A 24,075-nucleotide genomic window follows, 5' to 3' on the forward strand; every position below is an offset into this window, starting at 1 on the left:
GTCTTCCTCCATTTTATCTTCATAACAACCTTGCTGAGTAGGCAAAGGTTTTGTGATCTGGTGCTTTTACGCAGAGTTCCTGTGGTCAAAACGGATGGGTTTCAGTAAAGTATCTGCATAGGATCACACACTGACTGCACAGAATGAGCTCCACGGCATCTGGGGATGAGATGCCCTCCCGACTAACGGTTGGCACAGGGCGAGGCCGCCAGAGGGAAGCTCCTTTTTAAGGAGCTGCTGCTGCTACTACAGCAGATTGGGGGCAGCTCCGTGGAAGGTGCAAGCTGGGCACAGCAGCAGTCAGAGTGGCTCCAGACCCCACACGTGGTGCTCTCACAAGAAGCAGTGAGCGAGCAAGCATATACAGCTTGCCTGGCTACCTCTGAATGGACCTAGGAGGGGCCCTGTGAGGAGGCTTCAGAGGGGAAGAATCAGTGAGGAAGAACAGGAATGGACGAACATACCTTATCGCGTGCCTTATGAACCTATGCAACCACTGAAGCCGCCTTAAGCGGCCCTGCTTTAGGGGTCCTGGAGGAGACAGCACTGCCAGGCGCCCGAGACAAGTAAGTCACCTATATAAAGGAGGTACTGGGAGACTCTGGGGAGGCAGTTCGGATGTGGCTAGAAAATTCAGCAGAATTCCTACACCACAAAAGGCATTAGAAAATTAGCGACCCTCCACCACGGGTCTTTTCAGAGTTCTGTCTTTGTCTTCATCCCTGAATGCAACTTCTCTACACAGCTACCAGGAAACAGAAACACTAGCCAGGTAAAAGAGGTCCTCCGAGTGTAGAACACGCCAAAGCAAATTACAAACCTCAAAGGTTATATATTAAATCTATTTTGTAAATTTTTATATTTTTGATTCTTAAAAAAGTGCAAGTGCTCAAATGTGATAAATATAGAAATAGAACAAGAACTAAGAATATATAGTTTACAACTCTGGCATATGGAATCCAAAGTGGACTGGAAGGATTGGACGCTTGATGAATATTTATGATTATTTATGAAGGTTTATCAGCTGTATATTTATTGTAGGATATTTATTGTAGAATATTTATCACATTTGAGCACTTGCACTTTTGTAAGAATCAAAAATATAAAAATTTACAACATAGATTTAATATTCGAGGTTTGTAATTTGTTTTGGAGGAAATAGAAACACGGCAAACATGGCACTGTCTTCATCAGGGACTATTGGAGCAAATTATTTATTAAAAAAATAGAGACGGGGCAAGGACATAGTGCTTGTTGGGAAGAAATTTTTAATTATCCACGAGCGCCAATGAATCGATTTCTTTTTTGATGCATTACGTCAATTGGAAAAAAAAGTCCATCCTGGTCTCCCATAGACACAGTGGCCCCATCAAACGCCACCATATTCATTTTCACAATATCCTGTGAAGAGCGGCTCTGCTCGGATCCCTCTCCTACAAGAGAGAAAGAGCACAGATATGGCATTACTGGAAGATCACACTTACGGGGGGCACTTAGTTTGCTGAAGAGGGTCTGGTTTCTGAAAAGGAGGAAAAAAAGAGGACCAGGATTCCCCCGTGTCAAAGTCAAATCCAATATGGATTCCGAAAGGTAAGCCTACTGTATTAGTCATTGGCTGATTCCGCACACATTGGATAATGCACTTCCAATCCTCTTTAGAGATCATTTGGAACTGAATGTTTTGAGTGTGAAACAAAAAATCCACTTCCATACAATAGCGAAAGTGCATTGAAAGTGCATTACCCAACGTGTGCGGAATCAGCCATCATCTCATACATGCTTTGGAGATGTGAGAACTTTGGAGGTGCAGAATGCAACATGGCTCTTAAACAAAGCTTTTCTAGCGCAAAGGATAGGAAACCACCCCCCTAAAACTCTCTCGTAGGGCAACGGCACCTTTCTTGGTGCTGAGAACTCTTTTCAATAAACACAAACTGAACCTCATGCTGAACTACGGCTAACCACAAGAGGATCGTGCAGAACTAAGGACTGTAGCCTCTATCTCTCACGTGACTGCTGAAGCTTCTTTAACTTCTCTTCTGGACCAAGCCAGAGTTGAGGGAATGTGGATCAAGACAGATGGAAATGATGTTGGTACAAGCATTTGCACCCGTGTGATTTTGTGCCCTGACCGCAGCCTATATCTACATCCCCTGCCCTAAACACAACTCTCACAGCATCTGTTCTGGAAACGCTAGGTCTAAAGAGCCACCGAGAAGGATGGAAGATAGATGGACTCTCTGTCTAGGGCAGTGATGCTCTGTATTCTTGGTGTTTGGGGGGGGGCAATCAGTGGGAGGGCTTCTAGTGTCCCTTCCCCACTGGCAGACCTCCTGAGGACACCTGGGTTTTGGCCACTGTGTGACACAGAGTGTTGGACTGGATGGGCCATTGGCCTGATCCAACATGGCTTCTCTTATGTTACGTTCTTATGAGAAGGAGTCATTGAAAAGGTCAGTACCTCAGCAATGTACATCGGAAGTCCGCCAGCCTTGCATAAGCATCTTGCACATTTCGGACTGTCTTGTTACTCCATAACCGCTCTGCTACAGCACCAGCTCTGGGCCTTGTGGGAAATACAGGTACAGCTGTGCATCAGTTCTGAGTAGAAGGTGCTGAAAATGTTGGTCTTTCTAGCTGGGAAAGAGGCATGCTGGGGGGCAGGAAATTCAAGGAGGCTACAGGAGGCGTCACTTGCACCGGGGGCAGGAAGAGGGAGAGAGGATTGCCATACAGATATGATTTTGTGCAGTCTTATACAGCAGGACCACATGACGCTGCCTTATACCGAATCAGACCATCAGTCCATTAAAGTCAGTATTGTCTAAGACAGTCAGTGGCAATCCTGGGTCTCAGGCAGAGATCATTCTCATCACCTGCTGCCTTATCCTTTTGCAACTGGAGAGGCCGGGAATCGAACTTGAGACTTCCTGCATGCCAAGCAGATACTCTTCCACTGAGCCATGGCTCCTCCCCGAGTTGCAGTAATCTGTAACCTCTTTCTCCAGAGCCAAATGTGGCTCAGTAGGGAACCAAACATGGATCTTTTAAAACGAAAATGAAATGTTAATCTTTATGTTAACTTAAATCTTTAGGGTATACTAGAGGAGTAGAAGATATGCTAGAATAACCAGTACATGAAGGAAACAGCAGGCAAAGAGATGTATGGACTCAAGGGCTTCTTAGAGATGCTTTACCAAAAGAGAAATGACAGAGGTGAAGAACTGTCAGTAATTCCCATTACGGACCATGTGCATATTTATGTCGGTGCTCTAAAACAACTGTACGGGGTGCTCCTGGAGCCCCAGCTGTCTCCCCCTGTGTGTTTCCTGGGTATCACGTAGGTTCCTGCTGCTTACCAGAGTCTCGGGCTCAAGTTAGTGACATCCACGTATTCGCCCCACATACAAGCCTCGCCGCCAATCACCAGATCTTTCTGTTCTGGAGTACCTGGAAAAAAATTCAAATTGCAAGTTGGGGGAAGAGCTGAAATAGACTAGTCGTTAAGAGTCCACACTAAGGGTGGCGTGATGGAACCAGTTCTGTTTGGGATCAGGCACAATCTTTCTTCCTTGCTTTTGAGAGGCTCCAAGTGGACTGCATCCGAGACCTCTCAGTCCATTTGCTATTCTCACACCCTTTCTGCACCCCAAATCCTAGGATGGACAAGGCAAGCAAGTGCAGAAAGCACATACCTTTAAACTCCAGGGGTTCCACCCGGTAAATTCCTACCCAGTCCTGCCCGTAGGAGATATAGTTAAGATACCAAGGGGCAGAGAGCAGGGCCCGGTAGCCGGCTTTGGTGACGGAAGCTATTTCGTTTGGATAGTGCCCGCCGTTCTCCTTCCACACGTGTATTATGGTGTCTGGCTTCACCTGGCCAAAAGTGGAAGAAGGCATCACGGACTGGAGCCTGTCCTGCTTCTCAACAGACGACAACACAGGGGCTTTCAAGATGCAAAAAGCAGCAGAGTTACACATGCAGTTGTGTGCAGCTCCTTCCCTAGGGCTTGCTTATTGGTGCCTGGCAGCAGCCGTATAAACAGGCTGGAAAAAGACAGGAAGCTCAAGGTGGCTGGTCATAACCACCTATGGAAGGATCTTCCAAGATCCTTCTTGGAAGCCATAACATGGTGACTTGTCAAGAAGGGGATGAGCGAAGGGCATGGAGTGATTGGAGAGAGAGAAGCAGCTGGGTTCAAAGGTCAACATCTGGCCTGATGAAAATTTCCGGGGAAACTCGAACGCTTGCACATGGTGATGTGTCATTGAGGTGGTCCTAGTGACGTTCTTATATGGATTGTGTTCTTGGCTTTATGGACTGCACTTTCTAAGCCAGAAATGGTTGTTTAGGCAATGAAAACTAGAGAAGCGAAGTGTCACTTTGGCAGCAGCGGAACATGCAGAGAAGATGTGGATAATATATAAGTTTGGTTGTTGTGGATTTTCCGGGCAGTATATCCGTGGTCTTGGCATTGTAGTTCCTGACATTTCGCCAGCAGCTGTGACTGGCATCTTCAGAGGTGTAGCACCAAAAGACAGAGATCTCTCAGTGTCACAGTGTAGCACCAAAAGACAGAGAGATCTCTGTCTTTTGGTGCTACACCTCTGAAGATGCCAGTCACAGCTGCTGGTGAAATGTCAGGAACTACAATGCCAAGACCACGGCGATACAGCCTGAAAAATCCACAACAACCATCGTTCTCCGGCCGTGAAAGCCTTCGATAATATTTAAGTTTCTTTATCTTCACACTGCATCATCATGACCCCCCCGCCCCCAGTTCCCAATGTGTAAGGAGCATCTAGCTCCCAGGCACAACAGTGCTGAATGTCTTGTTTGTAGACTGTGTGTGCCCAATTCCAGCCAAGAGTTCTGTTCGCAATTAGTGCCCAGCACCCCCATTCTAAATTCTGACCCTTCAACCGGATATGCCCGTATCCTGCCTCCTGCGGGCTAAATGAGGATTTCTTTGTAATTCATTTTAAAATGCATCCACCGTCAGCCTTTCCAGGGAACTCTGCCTAAGACGACATACTACGAAACCAGTAATCAAATACAACAGGATTTTAAAAAGAACCTTTAGCACAGAGCAGAACAATTGCGAAATATAGCGGAGCAGGAGAATAAAGATTGCATTTCATCACCGGCAAGATAACTTGAAAAAAAGAAAACGGTTGTGATTGAAAAGCAAGCAAGGTTCTCGGGATGCCAATTCAGCCTTGGAGAGCGGATGCGACGCTTACTCAGCTCTGGAGATGTGTAGAAAACATGCAGCCCTGCCTATGTCAAAAGGGGTCCCCTGTTTTTTTTCTCAGAAGCTCAGACTACCTGCCCTCACATCAAAGACCGGGCGAGGGGAGGGCGTCAAAAGAAGAGAAAGAATTTATATCTTAACATGCAAGAAGCAACATCAAGTTTTGGAAAGGTGGCGGAGAGAGTGCAGTCCCTAGAATCGCCCTAGAGAGATCCTCACCTTCACTGCGTTATCAAACACTTCCTGCCACACCATGTAGCCTTTCCCAAATGACGAGACTATATCCAACAGCCTGAAGTAAAGAAAAGAGCTACTGAAAAAAAAAGCAGGCGTTTCGCACACTCCCCATCTTCCTACTCCAAGCATTTGTCTTGGTAGCATCTGCACCCAATGCTTTAAAGCCAACAAGCGGCATTTCCGGGTGCGGCGCCGCAAACAGCAGAACGCAGGGCTCCAGCTCCATTGTATATATTAGGTTAACAGCCCTGAGTTTCCCTTGGATTGGTTTTCCAAACAGCCCAGTCAACAAGAGACAGGAAAGAGGAACTTCCCCCTAGATAAATATCCTCCTGTTAGTTTAACAGGAACAAGGATCACATATTTTGGGGAAAGCCAAAAAAGGTTTAAAAAAGAAGGTGGGAAAAACAGACGAGCCTCTTGGCCAAAGTCATGCAACTGTGCTTCTCTGGACATCCAGCAAGAGAAATGGAATATGGAAGAATGGGATGATTTTCCATGTCTGAAGGCAGACCCTGCTTTCTCCAAGCCCGTGGTACTTGCAAGCGAGATCCCTTACCTCTGGATGTAAAAGGATTCCAGCTTAGAATAGTCTTGGCCAAACCCCATCTCCTGCATGAACTTCTTGATCTCCGGATTGGACCTCCTACAGGCAAAAAAGAGGACTCTGAGCAGATCCACACCAGTTAGAGCTTGTGAAAGGAAAGCTTCATTTGAAGGCGAATGGGCTGGGGGGGATGCAGTCTTTTAATCGGGAGGCATAGATCGATGCAATCACTGCAGAACACACAAAATAGAATCCCTCCTTTCAATTCTTCTAAAAGGAGTGTGATTCTAGTTCTTATGAACACAAGGGAAATCGTGGCAATGAGTATTTCAACTAGCTAAGGAGAAATGGGGGTAACTGAATACGGCTTTTCACTGTTTGATAATGGGGCGAGAGCAGGTTTTAGACGTGCTACGTCTCTTGACCCCCCCCCCCCCGCAATTCTTTCACCTCCCCAGCTTAGGTCTGTAAACTTGCAGTTCCCACACCTACATTATATTAATCTTTTCCAAACATTCTTTTGCTCACCACCACCTCTAATCCTTCCTTGGAATGAAACCGGTAAAGAGCATAAATTAGCAAAGTCTGCAATCCTACAAGAGAGCCAGGGCGTTACAAGTGTTGGACTAGCACCTAGAACCAGGTTCAGAACTCCACTCTGTCATAAAGCTTGGTACATCACTGTGGGCCATCGCTCTCTCTCTCTCAGCCTAACCTACCTCACAGGGTTGTTGTGAGGGCAAAAAAACCGAGGAAAGGCGAGCCTCGTATCACTGTCTGAGATCCCTGGAGGAAGGGCCGGATGAAAATAGGATGGAGAGATGTTTGATGAGCTCAGACTTTGCATGCAGGAGATGCCAGATCCCATCCTTTTCACCTCCAATTAAAGGCTCTCGGGTTGCAGATGCCAGGAAAGCCCTTCCTCTGCCTGAGAACCCTGAAAGTTGCTGCCCGTGAGAACAGACAATACCGAGCGAGACAGTCTTGACTTTGTGTGATGGCAATGTTGTGTGTTTGTTTTCCAAAGTCTGCAGCTCACACTGTCACTTTGTCAAGAAAAGGAAGCAGACCCTGCAGTCGGCTGGAGCCCCTGATGGAACAGCAGCCAGACCTAAGAGGTCCCAGTTCCATTTGGCCAGGCTGGCTCGTATTTCAGACCACCAGGCTTCCAAAGGTGGGCACAGGCATCTTGGCGTTCCTGCAGTTGCTGGCCACGGACACCACCTTGCACAAAGCTGCTTTCTCAGCCAGATCCTCGTTCTGTGAAAGTTGGTATTGTCTCCTCCGGCAGCAGCTCTCCAAGGTTTCAGACAGAGGTCTTCCCCATCTCTTATTTACCTGGTTCTTTTAACTGGAGATGCTGGGGATTGAACCTGGGACCTTCCGCATGCCGAGCAGATGCTCCATCAGTGAGTCACAGCTCCTCCATTCCTTATCTTTCCACATGGCCGAACATCCTCCACCTCTCCCTCCCTCTCCTCCCAATCACTCCAAGGGATCAAAACCAACCAGCAAGTGAAGTCAACCTCATCTCCGCCCAGGTGAACATAGAAGTCTGGGAAGACGGCACTAACTTCTGCAAAGAACTTGGACATGAACCGGTAAGTTGTGTTTAGGATGGGATTAACTGGCCCATAGGATCCAGAGGGCTTCGGGCCCAGGTAGCAGGGGGTCAACAACCCTGGGGCACCTGAAGAAGACATAAAGGTAGCACAGAGATTAGAGGTGGTTATGGAACAGGGAGTCAAGTTGCAGGCCAAGATGGCCAAAGGCGTCCGACTTCTGCTGTTCAGAACATTGCAGTGTGCGGATGTTGAGTATCCAACTGTGCCACAACTTTGACCAATCCTGAATGGCCATGAAGTTGCGGGAAACACAGTCTCCATTTAGCAGACATGCACGAGGCGGGGGGAAGCTCTTTGCCTGTGTGCATCCCTTGAAGTAACCAGTCCATGTGGGAGGAAATCCATTCCTGATCCTGTACATATGGCAGGAAGACCCTACGCATGAAACAACTACCATCCACCACTGTGCAGTGTACAATCAGGGTGGACTTGTGTAAGTATGGAAGCTTATCCCTCCCCACTGCTTGCCTCCAGCTGCTGAGTAGCCACATATTAAAAAAGAGGCATGCCCACCACTTTTCAGCCAGGCATTGTGTGTTCAGAGTCCAAGGTGTGAACTCAGAACTGAGTTCAGTGCATGGAGGAGCAAAGAACACATTTCGTTGGTCTTCAGAGTCACACCTTACCTGGCCCCCAGGAGTGGGTGTGGCCGGGAGTATCAAACTCTGGAACCACCCGGATCCCACGCAGCCGGGCATGATCGATCACCGTCCTCACATCGCTGGCAGTGTACACGTGGGTGAAAGGGTTGTAGGCTCCCTGGGAGGGAAGGAAGAAAGGAAGGAAGGAAGGAAGGAAGGAAGGAGGAAGGAAGGACAAATGTAAGTAAGGAAGGAAGTCAGTCAGTCAGTCACAGGTTCCCACCACTACATAGCAGTAGTATTACCAAGGTGATCAACTCATACACGGGCTGTACCACTTCAGTGAAGCCTCACAGAACATAATGTACAAAACCACCCCATAGCAGTTCCGAAGCGTTCATGGTTACCTTGCGGCTGAGATCTGGGAACACTACGCTCTCATATGGAAAAGATGGATCGTCCACAATGTGCCAATGAAACACATTGAACTTGTTGTAGGCCATGGCATCCTAGGGAGTCAGAGAACAGAAAAAAAGAGCTCACACCACCACACCAGGGGAGGAAAACCATTACTAATGATAAACAGCTGTTTGCCGGCATCTCCTGTCTTCTCCACAAGTAGGTGCCCTGCCAATTTCACCTGAGGTTCAAAAAACACATCCTGCACCTGGGCTGCTACTATTTGCAAGAAGTCCTGCGCCTCAAACCGCACCCTTAATGGCATGTACACAACCCTCTTTCATTCATTCATTCATTCATTCATTCATTCATTCATTCATTCATTCATTCATATTAATTATAGTCTGCCCTTCTCACTGAGACTCCAGGTGGATTACACAGCGCGAGTCAGTACAGTCAATTACAAGGACAGTTCATTAAACAATGTAATAAGAGTATATAAATGCAAATTAGCAAAGTTTTAAAACTAGGAACAATCTATTACAGAGTTGAAGAAATGCTGAAACAAAGCATAAGCAATTCTAAAACTGACATATTAAACAAACCAGATCATACATATAGCAACAGACAGTACGTAGTATTAAAGCCTGTAGTTCCTATCCCTTTACTGCTGGATCTCTTTTGAGACTGCTTCCTTACAGTGCAGCTCTCCTACCTGAGAAAAAAATCCCTCCTGAATAATTCGGTTATGCATCGTTTGTGGTAAGCCAGGAGAGAGGGAGCTTTCTTGACCTCCTTAGGCAGGCCATTCCATAAGATGGGGGTCACCACAGAGGAAGTACGTGTATGGGCAGCTGTCAATTCTGCTCATCTGCAGGGTGGCACCTGCACCCCTGCAGAAGGCCCTGTTCAGATGAGCAAAGCTGCCATGGTGGGACACAGAGAGCTAGTCCCATAGATGTGATGGACCAAGGCTGTGAAGTGTTTTGTATGTGATAGCCTTGAATTGAGCCTGGTAGCAGTGGACTGACTGCAGAATGGTAATATTCATGCTCCTCCTAGTTCCCTTTACCCCATTCACATTTAATAAACTTCAAAACAGTCCTGGCGATGCATAATCTGAAGTCCCAAGAAGGTCATCTTTACTTTATATAACTATATTTATGATATATGCATACGATGAAGAGATCTCAGGCAAACTTCAGTGAGACCTTTGTGCCTGACAGTCATCAGCTAACAGTGTAATTTGCATTCTTATTTTACTGTGTGATATTTTGAAAAGAGCTGGAGTGAGACGATAGAAATCTAAGATCTGGGGGTTTATCCTCAAAGTGAGGTGTGCAGTATAAAACAAGAAGCCACTGCAAGCTTGGGTAAGGGGGGGGTACCTCAAATTCTGCATCCTAAATGCTCATTTGCCTTCAAAAGTTCTGAATGTCTTCCCCCAAGATTTGTAGATCACCCCTTCGCGGGCTGTATGATGCTCGTGAAGGACGGGAACAAAATAGAGGGGTTAAGTAAAATAGAGGTAAGTTAAGTAGAGCTCTAGGTGTTTTACTAGAGGTAAATTCTGATCCGGTATTTTACCTAGAATTATTCTAGCTCTTAATAATGGACTATATTATATTTAAATTTTTCCTTCCCCACTTCTTCTTTTGTTACAGCTCTAGATAAAACACTGGGAGCATTTCATGATTGGTTTCTATATGTGTGGGTGTGTTTGATCATAAATTGTTTACAACTGACCACTGAGGAAGGCCTGAGGGCCGAAACGTGTCTGGTCGGTTTTTACTGTACCTTGGTCTATTTGTGTTGGTCATTGCACTGTATCGTCATTTGTATTTTGAGATGTGTTAGCAAGTTTTAGTATATATATGTAGCCTGCCATTCAGGCCTTATGTTTTAAACTTGTTTTTAATCTATATTGGTGTCCGGGGTCTGAGTCCCAGCCCCCAGACTTGCCAGGAGGGAGCAGTGGGAGGCAACCAGGAGGCAGTGGCCCTACCACCCCAGCCAGCGACCAAATCCAGAACCTGCCCACTCCAGGGGGAAGGGGCGAAAGGCCAAAGCCTCAGAGGGCTGGAGGGAGCAGGGAGAGACCAGCCAGTCCCACCCTCCAGGGGGAAGAGAGGGGGCTAAGCAGGACAGAGGAAAAGGGCCAAGGCAGGGGGAATAGGGACCCAGCAGCAGCCCAAACAGAGCCCTTACCAGCCAAGGAGGAGAAGCAGCCACTACAGCCCAGAGCCACACCCGGCTAGAGGACAGCAGCTGGGCTCAGGAGTTGCTAGGAGCCAAGCCCCTCCAGGTGGAGCTGCCACAGGCATTCTGGGGGAGGAGATGGGTAGCCCCATCCAGCATCAATGAGCAGGCAGCCCAGAAGCTGGCCAGGGCAGCTCCTCACAAGCAAGGCCAGGCATGCTCAGCAGCACAGAAGCTGGCTGGGGCAGCTCCTCACGAGCAAGGCCAGGCATGCTCAGCAGCACAGAAGCCGGGTGGGGCAGCTCCTCGTGAGCAAGGCCAAGGAGACCTCAGCTGGGGATGGCTTGCATTCAACCCCACCCTGCCAGCAAGGCAAGGAAGCCAAGAAGGGATTAGTGGTAGGAGGGAAACACCTGAGGGAAGGCACAGCTGGGCCAAGTCAGGAGAGGGAACAAGCCTAGAAGGAGGGCGGGGAAAGGAAACCCTATATAAGGTGGCTAGGAAGAGCTCTGAGGTGGTGGGTGTGAGTAAGGAGTGATGGCATGGAGGCAGAGCAGAGCAGTGCGAGAGCAAAGGCGAGGAGGAGGAGGAGGAGGAGGAGATGGCAGAGGCCAAAGAGGGTGAGTGGCACAGGTTGAGCAGGCCAGCGAGTGGATTGAGAGGGAGTCTGGGTGATGTATACCGCCCCTCCTTCCACAGAGCAGGGTCCTGCAGTATCCCTGGCGCCCCTTTGATGTCAGGAGCAGACCGTCCAGTGCCCCGCACAGCGGCAGCTGCTGCAAGCCCTGACGATTGGTGCACATCTATAATAAATATTCTCTAATAAATATATATATTTAGGTTGTTACTTACCCCCTCTATTTTGTTCCCCTGCTTGTTTGGATTGAGTTTGTGGGGATCCCCCCCCCTTTTTTCATCCTTGCTCGTCAAGAACCCCTGATCTAGCCCCTACATGAGCCTGGCTGTCCCACCGATGCATAGTACAGAGAAGAAACATACAACGCTTCTTCCATCACCAATCAAGAACAAAAAGGTCAAGTGACTCTAGGTGCACCATAGTACTACACCAAACAGAAATGCCATCCAAAGGATTTGGATCACTGCAGCACATAAATAGTGCTCGCCTGTGTAAAATCTTCACAACACAACTGACACTTGAACATTCCTAGAAAAGGCACCCACTAAGCTCTGCTCTGGCTCTGACAGTCTCATAGGACTCCCATTATCAAAAAGAGCAAGGACTCCCAAGAGGGCATGCTAGCCAAGCCAGGTCCACAGGTACAGCAACCAGAACCAATTTTATCTGGAATCGGAATGAGATTCCTCCCTGGAGGGCAGGGATCCGCTTCATACTACCCCAGTGGCACTCCAAGCCACACTCATTTCCTTCCTGCTGTTTTAATCCCTCCTGCCTTCTCTTAAATGGGGATTAATTTAAAGAGACGGCTGCGTCGCATTAGCCCCAGGGTCATAAAAAAATGCATCCAGGCCTCCAGGTGTTGCAGCTTTAAGTAGGTTGTAAAGGAAGGAAGAAAAAATGAACTGCGCCGTGGGATTGCGCACCAGGTGATGAATGCTCCTTATCATGTACCCAGAATCCTATCTCGGTCCACACAGACATGTACATCGCAAGCTCGTTCAACATGCAAACCACTGCCATTGGAAAGTGCTGCATTGAGGGCAATATCTAACTTTCCAGGTTTCTACTCCTAATCAACAAGGATCCTCAGGGAGGCTTAAAATCTGTAAGAGGACCTAGCGCAGGATGCGCATCAAGCTGCCTTATACTGAGTCTGATGACTGGTCCATCAAGGTTAGTGTTGTCTACTCGGACTGGCAGCGGCTCTCCAGGTTCTTGGGTCTCAGTCTTTCCCATCACCTTCTAGCTGATCCTTTGAGGTGGAGATACCAAGGATCAATCTTGGGACCCTGAATGTGCAAAACTGGGCCTAGAAACTAACTAGAAACCAGCAGATCACACTCAAATTTGGATTCATTCTGCCACTAACCGACCCACCAGGCACACCTTGGAGGCCATGAAGGTAGCAACACACCAACCGTTCTGTAGAGGCCAGGAAACTAGAGTGACGCGGTGGCAGAACATCTATTTTTAAAAAGAGGATCCGGTGATGTGAAAGACCTTAGCCTGAGACCCTGGAGAGCAGCTGCCAGTCAGAGTAGACAATGCTGACGTTAACACACAGATGGTTTGGCAGAACATCTACTTTCTATGCAGATGGTCCCAGGTTTAAGCTTGGCATCTCCAGTTTCTTAAAAAGAGGATCAGGTGATGTGGAAGACCTTAGCCTGAGACCCCGGAGAGCAGCTGCCAGTCAGAGTAGACAATACCGATGTTAACACACCAATATTTGACTGGGTATAAGGCAGCTTCTGGTGTACAAGCCAGCAAGGCGCTCACTGTTTAGCACAGGCCAAGATACAAGCAACACTGTTTTGGCAAAGGGCCCGTTGACCCAAAGCAAGACTGATTCCTGAGATATTTGCCTACCAGCGTCTCCAGAATGGCTTTCAAAGGGAGGTAGTGTCGAGATGTGTCAAGCAGCAGACCCCGGTGAGGAAAGCGGGGGAAGTCGACCACATCCGTTTTGTTCACAAAGAACTGCGCAGAGGAGGAGAAGTTCAGTCAGAGAGGATATGGCACCCCTTTACAATCCATACTTTGCACACAAACTCACTGTCCCATCGTCGCTTCTCCAGACAAGCTGGCTGAAAGTCTCCAACCCTGCAGGAAGAAAGGCCAAACAAAATTCATGTAGCACACGCTGGCTTAAACATGTCCGAGAGCAGGGACCAGGGGAAACAGCAAGGATCAATGGGAAACCCTTACCTCGGAGAGCTCCCCAGACTGTTTCTGCCGTCAGAAGCATCAGCTGGTCGGAAACCGTCAGCCCGTCTGAAATAAGCATCGTGCAAGAGAGTAACAGAGTTCAGGTTTAACCCAGCATCTCCTAGATTTAGGCTAAAACCAGGCAACTCTCTACCCCCAAGGTGCGTATTCACGATGCAAAGAGAGCTGGTGTGCTGCACAGGTTGGAATACTAGACTAGGATCTGGGAAGCCCAAGTTCGAATCTCCACGCAGACACAGAAGCTTGTGGAGTGACCTTGAGTAAGTCACATTCTCCCAGTTCGACCTACCTGACAGGGTTGCTGTGAGGATAAAATGGAGGATAAGAGAATGGTCTAAGTTGCTTCGGGTCTCCGTTGGGGAGAAAGGCCGGATATTAATGAAAATATTCTGCATCTCTCCCAAGGGTTACAGCATTTTTTTAAAAAAGAATTGCTTTTTCTTGACTTCCCTCCTTCTAGCTTCCCAACAGATTCTGGCAGGCTTTTTGCTGTGGTATATTGCCCGCACTTGTTTCTAACAGAATGTATAAACTCTTCCATGATACCAATTGGTAATCTCCACTATTTCCATCCTGGATTTAAAAAGGTTTTGGCCATGAAATAACTGGACCACAGTAACTGTCATGGATTTCTGGAGGTGTATCAGGGACTGCCCAAGGTTCAGAGAACGGCGTGCAGTGAAGTAAAGCATCAACAGCACCCAGCGGTGCCCTAGCAGTGCCCAAATGTAAACCAATCATGGCATGGGCTACTCTTTTTTTTTGCTGGGATTTCCCAACTAAAACTGGAAACCGAGAATCACAAGTCATTCAAGCATTTTCACCTCTATGCTCATTCCCATACTCTGTGCCCAAGCCCCACCCCAAACCACAAAGCTGTCTCTCACCGGTGGCAGCCAAGTCAGTAGGTGGGCTGCTGGTCCCTCCTCCTAAGGAACTACACCACCGATTTTTTCCCCAACCACAATACAGCAGAATGCTTCATGAGGCACGGCCCACTTAAGCAGTCGCCCGATGCTACCCAAACAGTCAAGAACATACATTCTTTAGGTCAGCCATTCCCCAAAATTTGTAACCAACTGTACAATATCCAATCCAATCCAATCCAATTTATTACAGCAAAAGCCAGCAATATAAAACAATACGATTACAAGCAATAAATCAATATTATCAATACAGGAAAACCACAGGCATAAAGGGATAAGAGTGAAAATGGAATAACAATAATGAAAATAGAAAAAAAATTATAATGTTTTTTCCACTAAGAGAAGTTTACGTTTTCTGATAGCTAAAGAGCAGAATTTGGCCACAGCATAGGTTACTGAGCTCTGAGAATCTTCTAAAAGAAATTTGCGCAGAACTTCTGGTCTAAATTCCAAATAGGATTGCAAAGGGATGAATTTAGACAAAAGAGGTAGTATGAGGCGAGACCGTTCTTCACAATAAAATTCACAGAATAAAAGTATGTGAGTAACCGATTCCACCATATTGTCCATGCATGGACATAAGCGCTCATGCATTGGTATCTGCCAGAATTTGCCGTACAATACAGCTGAAGGCAATGCCTCAAACCGGGCTCTAGAAAATGCCCATCTGTAGGACTCATGGGTAATACTGGATAAATATGGGGCAGCTGAAAAATTAGGCCAAGATTTTAATCACCTGAAGTTCTTGGGGAGTGAAGCTTCTTCATTTTGAAGTTCAATATCAAGAAGCCTCTGAGTAATAGCTGTTTTTGCCATATTCAGGGTTCCATTAAAAAGATCTTCAGGATTTAGGCCAATTTGCTTGATCTTGTTAAAGATTTGTGTGAACCAAGGTGGATAAGGGTTCACAGCTAGGAGATGAGTTATCATTCCCTTTGGATTAGAATGAATTTTCAGCCAGAGGAATATTGCCTGTTCCCATACTTTTAATTCAACTCTGGGTAATCCTGCCTCTTGTCTAAGTATTACATTAGATGTACTCTTGGGAGCACCAAATAGAGATCTAAGAAATTTTGATTGGACTGTTTCAAGAATCTTAAGATTGGCAGAGAGTCCAATTTGAGAGCCATACAAAAGTTGGGCCAAAGATTTTGCCTGGTAAGTTTTTAAGGCCATAGGGAGAAAGCCAGCGCCTTTCCTTCTAAAAAATTTAAGGATGGCATTTGCACTTCTCTCTGCTGAAGTGGCTGATGAGGTCAGATGTGCTGAGAATTTGGCATTATAGGAAAAAGTTATGCCTAAATACTGAAAGTTCTTAATTTGATCTATGTCATTTCCTTTCATATTCCAGATATATTTCCTAAATGAGCTGCCAAAACGAACCATTTTGGTTTAATTGTTAACAATTCAATGTTACATTGATCATTAAATTTTTCTAAAGCTCGCTTCAAGCCAACTTTGGTCTGAGATAAAAGAACAGCATCATCAGCATACATTAAAATTGGAACTTTTCTGCCACTAGAGAACACAGGGGCATGAGTGTCCGTTGTATGAAAGCATGTGATTAGAGAATTGACATAGATGTTAAATAGGAACGGGGCCAGTAGACAACCTTGTCTGACCCCTTTTTGGACTGGAATTCTTTTTGAGAGTCTGCCGTCCGGTGTAAGTCTTATCTGAAGGCTATTATTTTCATGTAACTTAATTAATAAAAACAATAGCCTTTTATTGATGCCCAAGTCAGCCAATTTAACCCAGAGCCTTCCCCTAGACACAGAATCAAAGGCTGCCTTGAGATCCACAAAGGCCCCATACAGTGTCTTCTTCCAGTGTTTCACATATTTATAAATAAAATAATCTAACACCAAGCAGTGGTCAATAGTGGAGCGACCAGGTGTAAAACCGGCCTGTTCAATCTCGAGTAGATTATTTTGGTCTAACCATTCACACAGTTTTAAACAGAGATGTTTCGTGTATAACTTACAGATCACATTCAAAAGACTAATTGGCCTATAATTTGACGGATCAGAGGGATTACCCTTTTTAAATATGGGAACAATTGTGGCCAAGCCCCAATCCTTAGGGAATTGAGCTGAGGCATCTATGTATGAGAACAGATTTTCTAAGACCGGAGCCCACCAGTTTATATGCGATTTCAGAAGCTCAGCAACAATAAAGTCACTTCCTGGGGCTTTACCAGATTTCATTTGTGAAATTAACAAGGAAATTTCAGATTCAGAGACTGGTGGCCGCTGTGTAGAGTTATCTAATGAGATAACAGGGGGAGCAGAGTGCCACTGATCCCTAAACAAAGCACTATAGTGCTTTTCCCATACATCTACGGGGATAGTACTGGATACCTTGGGTGCTTTGGTTTGGAGATTAGAAATAATCTTCCAGAAACTAACATTGTCTTTTTCTTTGGTGGCTTTGATAAGAGACTGCCATAAAAGACGATCAGCATCTCTTTTTTTAGTTTTTAACAGCTCTTTATATTTCTTTTTTTTAAGTTGTAATTCAAGTTTGGTAATTGGGTTTGGGTTTTGGTGGAAAACCCTAAAGCATTCCCTAAGGGTTAATTTTGCTTGGATGCATTCATGGTCAAACCATTTTTTATTATTGGGGATCCTATCATATTTAGGGCTTCCAGATCTTGAAAGCAATGGCTGAAGATTTGAGATTAATAAATTATACTGATTAATTAGGTAGTTCCCTTTAGTGTTATTAGAGGTTAGGGTGTCTAAGAGAAGCTGACCATCTGCTGATTTTATCCAAGAGCCAAAATTGTCATTAATGTGGGAGGACCATTTAATTCTAAATCTGTCTCTTTGTTTTAAACCATCGGGTTTGGTTGTTTTGGGGCAGGCCCAGCTCCTAAGGAGTCTTGGTGGATCAATCTTTTTAAGATTTAGAGGCAAATGGTCACTTTCTGTTCTTATATCAATCAGTCAAGAAAGTCTTGCAGCCCTCCCAACTTAGCACCTGCAATACAGAGGGCAAGAGGTCCATAACGCTGAGCCACATCTGCTCCCCGGAAGAGGAAGGAATTTTGACCAGTCAAGAACATCTATGATGCTTCGAAGGCCTGATTTTATACATGCAAGAGGAGGAGGTGGAAACCAACAAGGCGCTGAAATGGACTGCATCACTTTGGAGGGGCAGGTGAGTGGATTCCAGCTTTGAGTGCCCCCCTTTGCATAAAAAGGCACCATGCAAACAGAAAGACAGCACAGCAGGGAGAAAGCTCTTCTCGCCCCCTTTACTTACTGTGCTGTTTTTCCATTTGTGGGGAGCTTTTTACACAGGGGAGCCTAACAAAACATGAGTCTCTGTGATCTTCACCTTTAGTCTGACGGGCTGCTGTCCAGTCTACCATCTCAGAATCCTACCACCCCCTTCTCTTGCACGCACAAATCAGATCCATTTGGACTTGCCCGTAGTCAACAAAACCCCTGATACTTCCTGATGAAACAGGGCATGCTCTCAAAAGGCAAGACACTCCACCTTGCACCAGGTGATCGATGCAAGTTCAGGACTTGCTTGCAATCCCTGCTCCATCTGCAGAGATGTTGCTCGTGACCAGGCATGATTGCTTCAGAAACAACCATTACCATACTGCGTGAGTAGGGAAGACAAAGGGCCTCCTCTTACAATTCTCAGGGGAGTCCAGCGAAGGGAAACCATCGCACCCCGGCTTGGTGACATTGACGCTCAGCACAGTGCACGGTGAGTCCTGAGTGTGGCTGTTCCCTGCAAGGCATAATTGGATATGAGGAATAGGTGAGAGAGCAGGTAAGAGATTCCGGAGGCAGATTTTGAATGAGAAGTGGGTACTCTAGAGTACTTCCACTGCAATCTCTCCCGAGTCCCAACATCATCTAAAAAGGGGCAGGACTGATCTGGAAATTTTGACAAGAACAAAATTCTTCTCAGCTCTGGATCCAGGAAGCTTGCACCATCACTGCAGGGCAGACACACAGCTGTTTGCGACAACTCTTTGCACAGGCTTTCTGGCCAGCTGTGTATTCATCTAACAATGCAAACATATCTACCTCCTCCACCCCTCTGCCCATTTCTTTAACTGGTTCTGAAATTCTCCAGCGCATTTGCTGTGCGCATCACACTCTCATCACTTCCCTATATTAACCCGTCTGCAAAATGTCTGCTACCCTTTTATGCCTTTGCATTTGGAGTTATATCTCGGCACATTAACAGCATTCTCTTAAAGAGGCTTCCCTGTTAGGATTTTTGATCGCCGACAGTCTCTTGCCTCAACGCCACCACGCTGAGTTTCAAATTTGGTGTAGGACACCAAGATGGATTTACCTATTGCCTTCTCAGCAGGCTTTGACTTGATTCCCTGCATTTCGCCAGAAGTGCAGTATTGCTCCAGGCACCAGTTAGGTTAGAAGTCCAACAGATAATCAACCATCATTGGCAATGTACGTGTTTGAGATCGAACATTATTAGAATATGTTGGACGGTATTCGTCAAACTCCATCTAGAACGTGCAAATCCATCATTTGGGAGGAAGAACCAGTGTGGTGTAGTGGTTAGAGTCAGTCTAGGCTCTGGGCAGGGCTTTTTTTCTGGGAAAAGAGGTGGTGGAACTCAGGACCACACAATGACGTCACTTTGGGTTAGCTGGAACAAGGGGGTAGTTTTTTAAAGCTTAAATCGCCCTCGGCGAAAATGGTCACATGGCCGGTGGCCCTGCCCCCTGATCTCCAGACAGAAGGGAGTTTAGATTGCCAGCAGCACTGAGGGCCATCTCAACTCCCCTCTGTCTGGAGATTAGGGGGTGGGGCCACCGGCCATGTGACCATTTTCAAGAGGTGCCGGAACTCCGTTCCACTGAGTTCCCGCTGAAAAACGCCCTGGATCTGGGAGAACTAGATTTTAATCCCACTATGTCCTGGAAGCTCACTGGGGGACTGTGGGGCAGTCACTCTCTCTCTCAGTCTAGTCTACCTCACAGTGGCGTTGTTGTGAGGATAAAATGGAAGAGGGGAGAATGAATGTTACAAGCCACTTCGGGCCAAAACTGGGGAGAAAAACGGGGTATAAATATTTAAATAAATAAATAAAACATGACTGTGACAAATATTTCAGGTTTTCAGTTACCAGATGCTCATTGCTAGGTTTTAAGATAGATAATTCAGAAGATATGAAAAACACAACATAAGGCAAGCCGCAAAGATGCATAGCTAAAGGATATTTATACAAGAGTACTTGAAAGTTAAACAACCAATATACATTGTCTGTGAAGCAGAGGGATAATGTATCTGTATCTATCTTACAATTTTTTTTATCTTGCACTTTCTGCCCTCCCTGGTTTATTCTCACAACAACCCTGCGAGGCAGGTTAGGCTGAAAGACTGGCTGGCCCCAAGTCGCCCAGTGTTTCTTGGCTCTGTAGAGATTTCAGCCACGGTCTTCCAGAGCAACACTGTAACTGTTACGCCACACACTTACTTCCCGTATCATATATATAAACTGTTACCATTAACAGTTTCCTGTCAAGTTTCAAATTTTCCAGTGTGTTGTTTTGAAGATAACTCTTGGGCCTATGTTCCAGCATGCCTGGAGAACTGGATTTCTGAAACAAAGTCCAGAAAAGTGGCTGACAAGGCAGGTAAAGCATAGAGTCTGGAAGTCTGTGTGCTGGCAGATCCAGAGCTGGCAAAAAGCCATTAATTTCCCGAAATAACCCAAGGGCGATTTCAAAAAATGGGTTTGCTACTGATGCAATATGGCTTAGAGACCAATATGGTTACTGATGCAATATTGCAATATTTTATTTATTTATAATTGCATATCTTGCCATATTGCAATTATGGAAATATTGCCATAATTGCAATATGGCAAAATATGCAATTATAAATACATAAAATTAGCATCAAAAGCTGAAAGATATAGACTGAAGCATGTTTATGCTTATTGTAAACAAGCGCTAAGCCTAAGCTATGAACACTTACAGCTAATAAGATGGTTCTGTTTTGAAAGGGGTAAGTCACTCCCTCTACGGCAGCAAAGTATTAGTCTGTATTATTAATTCAAACCCAAAGAGGTTTAAGGAGAGACCGGGGCTCAGGTACCCACTTTTCTATGAAACTTTGTAGGCAACTGAGAGCCAGTCACTATTTCTTCACTTGACCTACCTCACAGGGTTGTTTTGAGGATAAAATTTGTAAGGAGAATAATGCACGCTGCTCTGAGTGAGGCTGGAACACGCTACAGGGAGGAAGAATGAGGAAGTGATATGTTTGCCTCCCTTGCTGAGCAAGGTCAAAAGGCAGAACTAAATGAGCGTCTTTTTGTTTTCTTCTTTGCAGGAAGCAGTTTGCCAACTAATGGAGATACCTTCCACGAAGGCAGTTTCAGGTAAGCAGCCATGTTGGACTGCAGCAGAAGAGCAGGACCGGAGTCCAGTGGCACCTTAGAGGCGAAGGAGACTCCAGTATCTGATGAAGGAAGCTTTGCCTCTTGAAAACTTAGACCCTGAAAATTCTGTTGGTCTCTAAGAAGCCACTGGACTCCGGTCCTATTGGAGACACCCTTTCAACATATGAGTGTGTGTGTGGGGGGGGGGGGTTGCAAAAACAAATGATTTTTTTTTTTACTAGCACACACAAGAAGCACAACTTATTACTTATTTACTACTCAAAACTAAGGGACTCTACACACACACACACACACACACACACGCACGCACGCGCGCACACACACACACACAAAAGTTAAATTTCACATTCTGGCACAGAGCGCTTAGGGTTGTCCCCTTATACTCCAGAAACTCTGGCTCTTTTCTTAGCGATAAGGATCCTAAATTTACCTTAGCGACTGCAAAATACGGTTCAGTTCTTTTAACCCTTGCATCCAAAAAAAGATAAGGAATAGGTATTTAGGGCTGCTCAAGATTTATAATCAATGAGGAAAAGGAAAGGAGACGCCCCGACTTTTCAAACATGGCCCGTGCTTGTTTGTTTTTTAGAAATCGGTCCCTCCTGAATTCAAGGGGGGGGGGCTTACTCTCAAGTAAGCGTGCGCACAATCGCAGCCTTGCAAGCGGGCAGAGATGGCTCCCTGCAGCAAGGCGCCCCCCCCCCCCGCCGTGCTGTCTTCTTCCCTAGCTCAGCAGCGGCAAGAAGGCAGGAAAGGGGGCGCCTCTGGGCATGGGCAGAGCGCCTTTTCGTCCCTGAGCCCGACCATCACGCGCGGCCCCAACCCGTCCCATCCTCCTGACCTGCGTCCCTGCGGGTGGCACGGAAGAGCAGCTTCCAGTAGCGCTGGAACGCCAAGTCCAGCACCTCGCAGCCGGGCGCCACCGCCGACCGGTCGGCGTGGGCGAAGCGGAACCGCGCGGCGCTCAGGCGGCAGCCGCCCTCCGAGCCCGCGCTCAGGTGCTGGGGCTGCGGCCACACGGCGCCCGCGGAGCCCGCAGAGAGCAGGAGGACGAGCGCGCAGGGCAAGCCGGCCATGACCACAGCAGCACACCCGCCCGATCGCGCTCCCTTCCCTTCCCTTCCCTTCCCGCGGGCAGGCATAGCCGGGGATCATGTGACGGGCGGCGTGACAATGCGGAAAGCGCGTCATGTGGGAAGCCCCCCGGCGCGCCCGGGCGGCTGTCACGTGGAGGGCCTGGCGGGGCCGTCGCGCTTGCTTGTTGCGCGCACGCCTTTTCGGTCGCGAAGAGGAAAGGAAGACCCGCCGCAGGGATCCTCTCCTGCAGGAAGCGGGGCCGCATCTCGGAGCCGGGAAACCAGGAGGCTCGGATTGCAGCAGGGAAAAGGGAACAACACAAGTTTGGGGTGGGGGGCCGTGTTGGTCTTGCAGTGGGACAGCGGGATTTGAGTCCGGTGGCACCTTAGAGTCCGACCAGAGTTTTAGGAGCATGCGGGTTCAGTAGCACCTTAGAAACCCACAGGATTTTCAGGAGGATTTGAGTCCGGTGGCACCTTAGAGTCCGACCAGAGTTTCAGGAGCATTTGGATTCAGTAGCGCCTTAGAAACCAACAGGATTTTCAGGAGGATTTGAGTCCTGTGAGCAATAAGATTTCCGGGATTTGGGTCTAGTGGCATCTTAGAGCCCAACAAGATTTTCAGGAAGATTTGAGTCAAGTGGCACCTTAGAGACCGGCAAGAGTTTCGGGGTATGAGCATTCCAGAGTCCAACCTCCCTTCTTCAGATACCTGAATCTTGTTGGGCTCTAAGGTGCCACTGGACTCCAGTCCCGCTGTTCTACTGCAGGCCAACATGGCTACCTACCTGAAACGATCTTCTTGTAGGAAGCGGGGCCACTTCTTGGAGCAGGGATAGGGGAAACTAAGAGGATCAGCTTGCACATACACACAGAAACAAAAGACTTTCACATGCGTAGCCATGTTGGTCTGCCATGGAACAGCAGGATGTGAGTCTAGCAACATATTAGAGACCAACAAGATTTTCAGGGATTAAGTTTCTGAGAGTCAAAGCTCCCTTCAGATACTACTGAAGACTCTTGAAAGCTCATACTCTGAAACTCCTGTTGGTCTCTAAGGTGCCACTGGACTCAAATCCTGCTGTTCTACTGCAGACCACCTGTCTGAAATGTTATTTTATATGGAGAAGGAATATATCTTTTAAAATAGTAAATTTGCAGTCCGTAAGAACTGGAGTAGAGCCTGCTAGATCAGACCAGCGGCCCATCTAGTCCAACATCCTGTTTCACACAGCAGCCAGCCAGTTGCCCTGGAGGGCCAAACAAACAAGGCACAATCCTGTGCAGTGTTAGGGGCATACAATGGGCATCTGGTTATTATCTGGTGCGTATCACTTCCTATCAGATTTGGAGGTAGGAGAGATTTGGCAATCCAACCCAGGGAGCTAAATTTGAGCCACGGCTCCTCCAGCACAGAATTTCATCTGAATACATTAAGGCTAATTTCTAGCGCTCCTGAGCACGTGCAGAATGGTGAGCTGCCACAGCTGGCATGCAGACAGTGGCATTTGCAAGCTGGACATTTCTGTCCATGGCTTCTCAGCAATCCTGAGCCTTAACAACTCTATTTTTAGAAGGTAATCACTGCCTGGGGTGCTTGGATCCTTCCCTCACATGTCACAAAAACACACCGCTTTTCCTTCCTCTGTTTCCTTCATCTAGGCTGCTTGCTTTGCATTTCTACAGTGGATGGTTTGTTTTTTTGATCTCAAACCAACCATTATTTTGTAGTGTTTAATTTAGCAGCAATCACATGAACACGCTCTGTGCAGCATGAAAAGTTGTTTTCAAATGTCTAAATATAGTTTATAACGCATCATTATAGTACGTTATTGATACACAGATGTATAGCACTTTCAGTATTTAAACTGCTCCAAATAAATGTAATCCTAAATAACAAGTCCTGTAAGGTAGGCCAGTATTATCTACATATTGTAGAGGGGAGGTTGAGGGAGG

The 24,075-nt window shown here is 46.8% G+C and overlaps 1 protein-coding gene across 1 annotated transcript; it reads right to left on the minus strand.

Moving 5' to 3' along the window:
- Nucleotides 1–1,245: 1,245 nt before the first annotated feature.
- On the minus strand, nt 1,246–22,189 carry HEXA (hexosaminidase subunit alpha). Its single transcript, XM_055002384.1, has 14 exons — nt 21,885–22,189; nt 18,290–18,388; nt 13,692–13,757; nt 13,540–13,586; nt 13,353–13,463; nt 8,653–8,754; nt 8,291–8,423; nt 7,549–7,729; nt 6,052–6,138; nt 5,475–5,547; nt 3,696–3,876; nt 3,360–3,450; nt 2,462–2,566; nt 1,246–1,433 (listed from the first exon to the last, which is right to left on the minus strand). Exons 1-14 carry the CDS (start codon nt 22,183–22,185, stop codon nt 1,370–1,372), a joined length of 1,641 nt encoding a protein of 546 aa, XP_054858359.1. The 5' UTR covers nt 22,186–22,189; the 3' UTR covers nt 1,246–1,369.
- Between the last annotated feature and the right edge of the window lie 1,886 nt (nt 22,190–24,075).

This window comes from Eublepharis macularius, chromosome 18, assembly GCF_028583425.1.
Source record: "Eublepharis macularius isolate TG4126 chromosome 18, MPM_Emac_v1.0, whole genome shotgun sequence".
Lineage (NCBI taxonomy): Eukaryota > Metazoa > Chordata > Lepidosauria > Squamata > Eublepharidae > Eublepharis > Eublepharis macularius.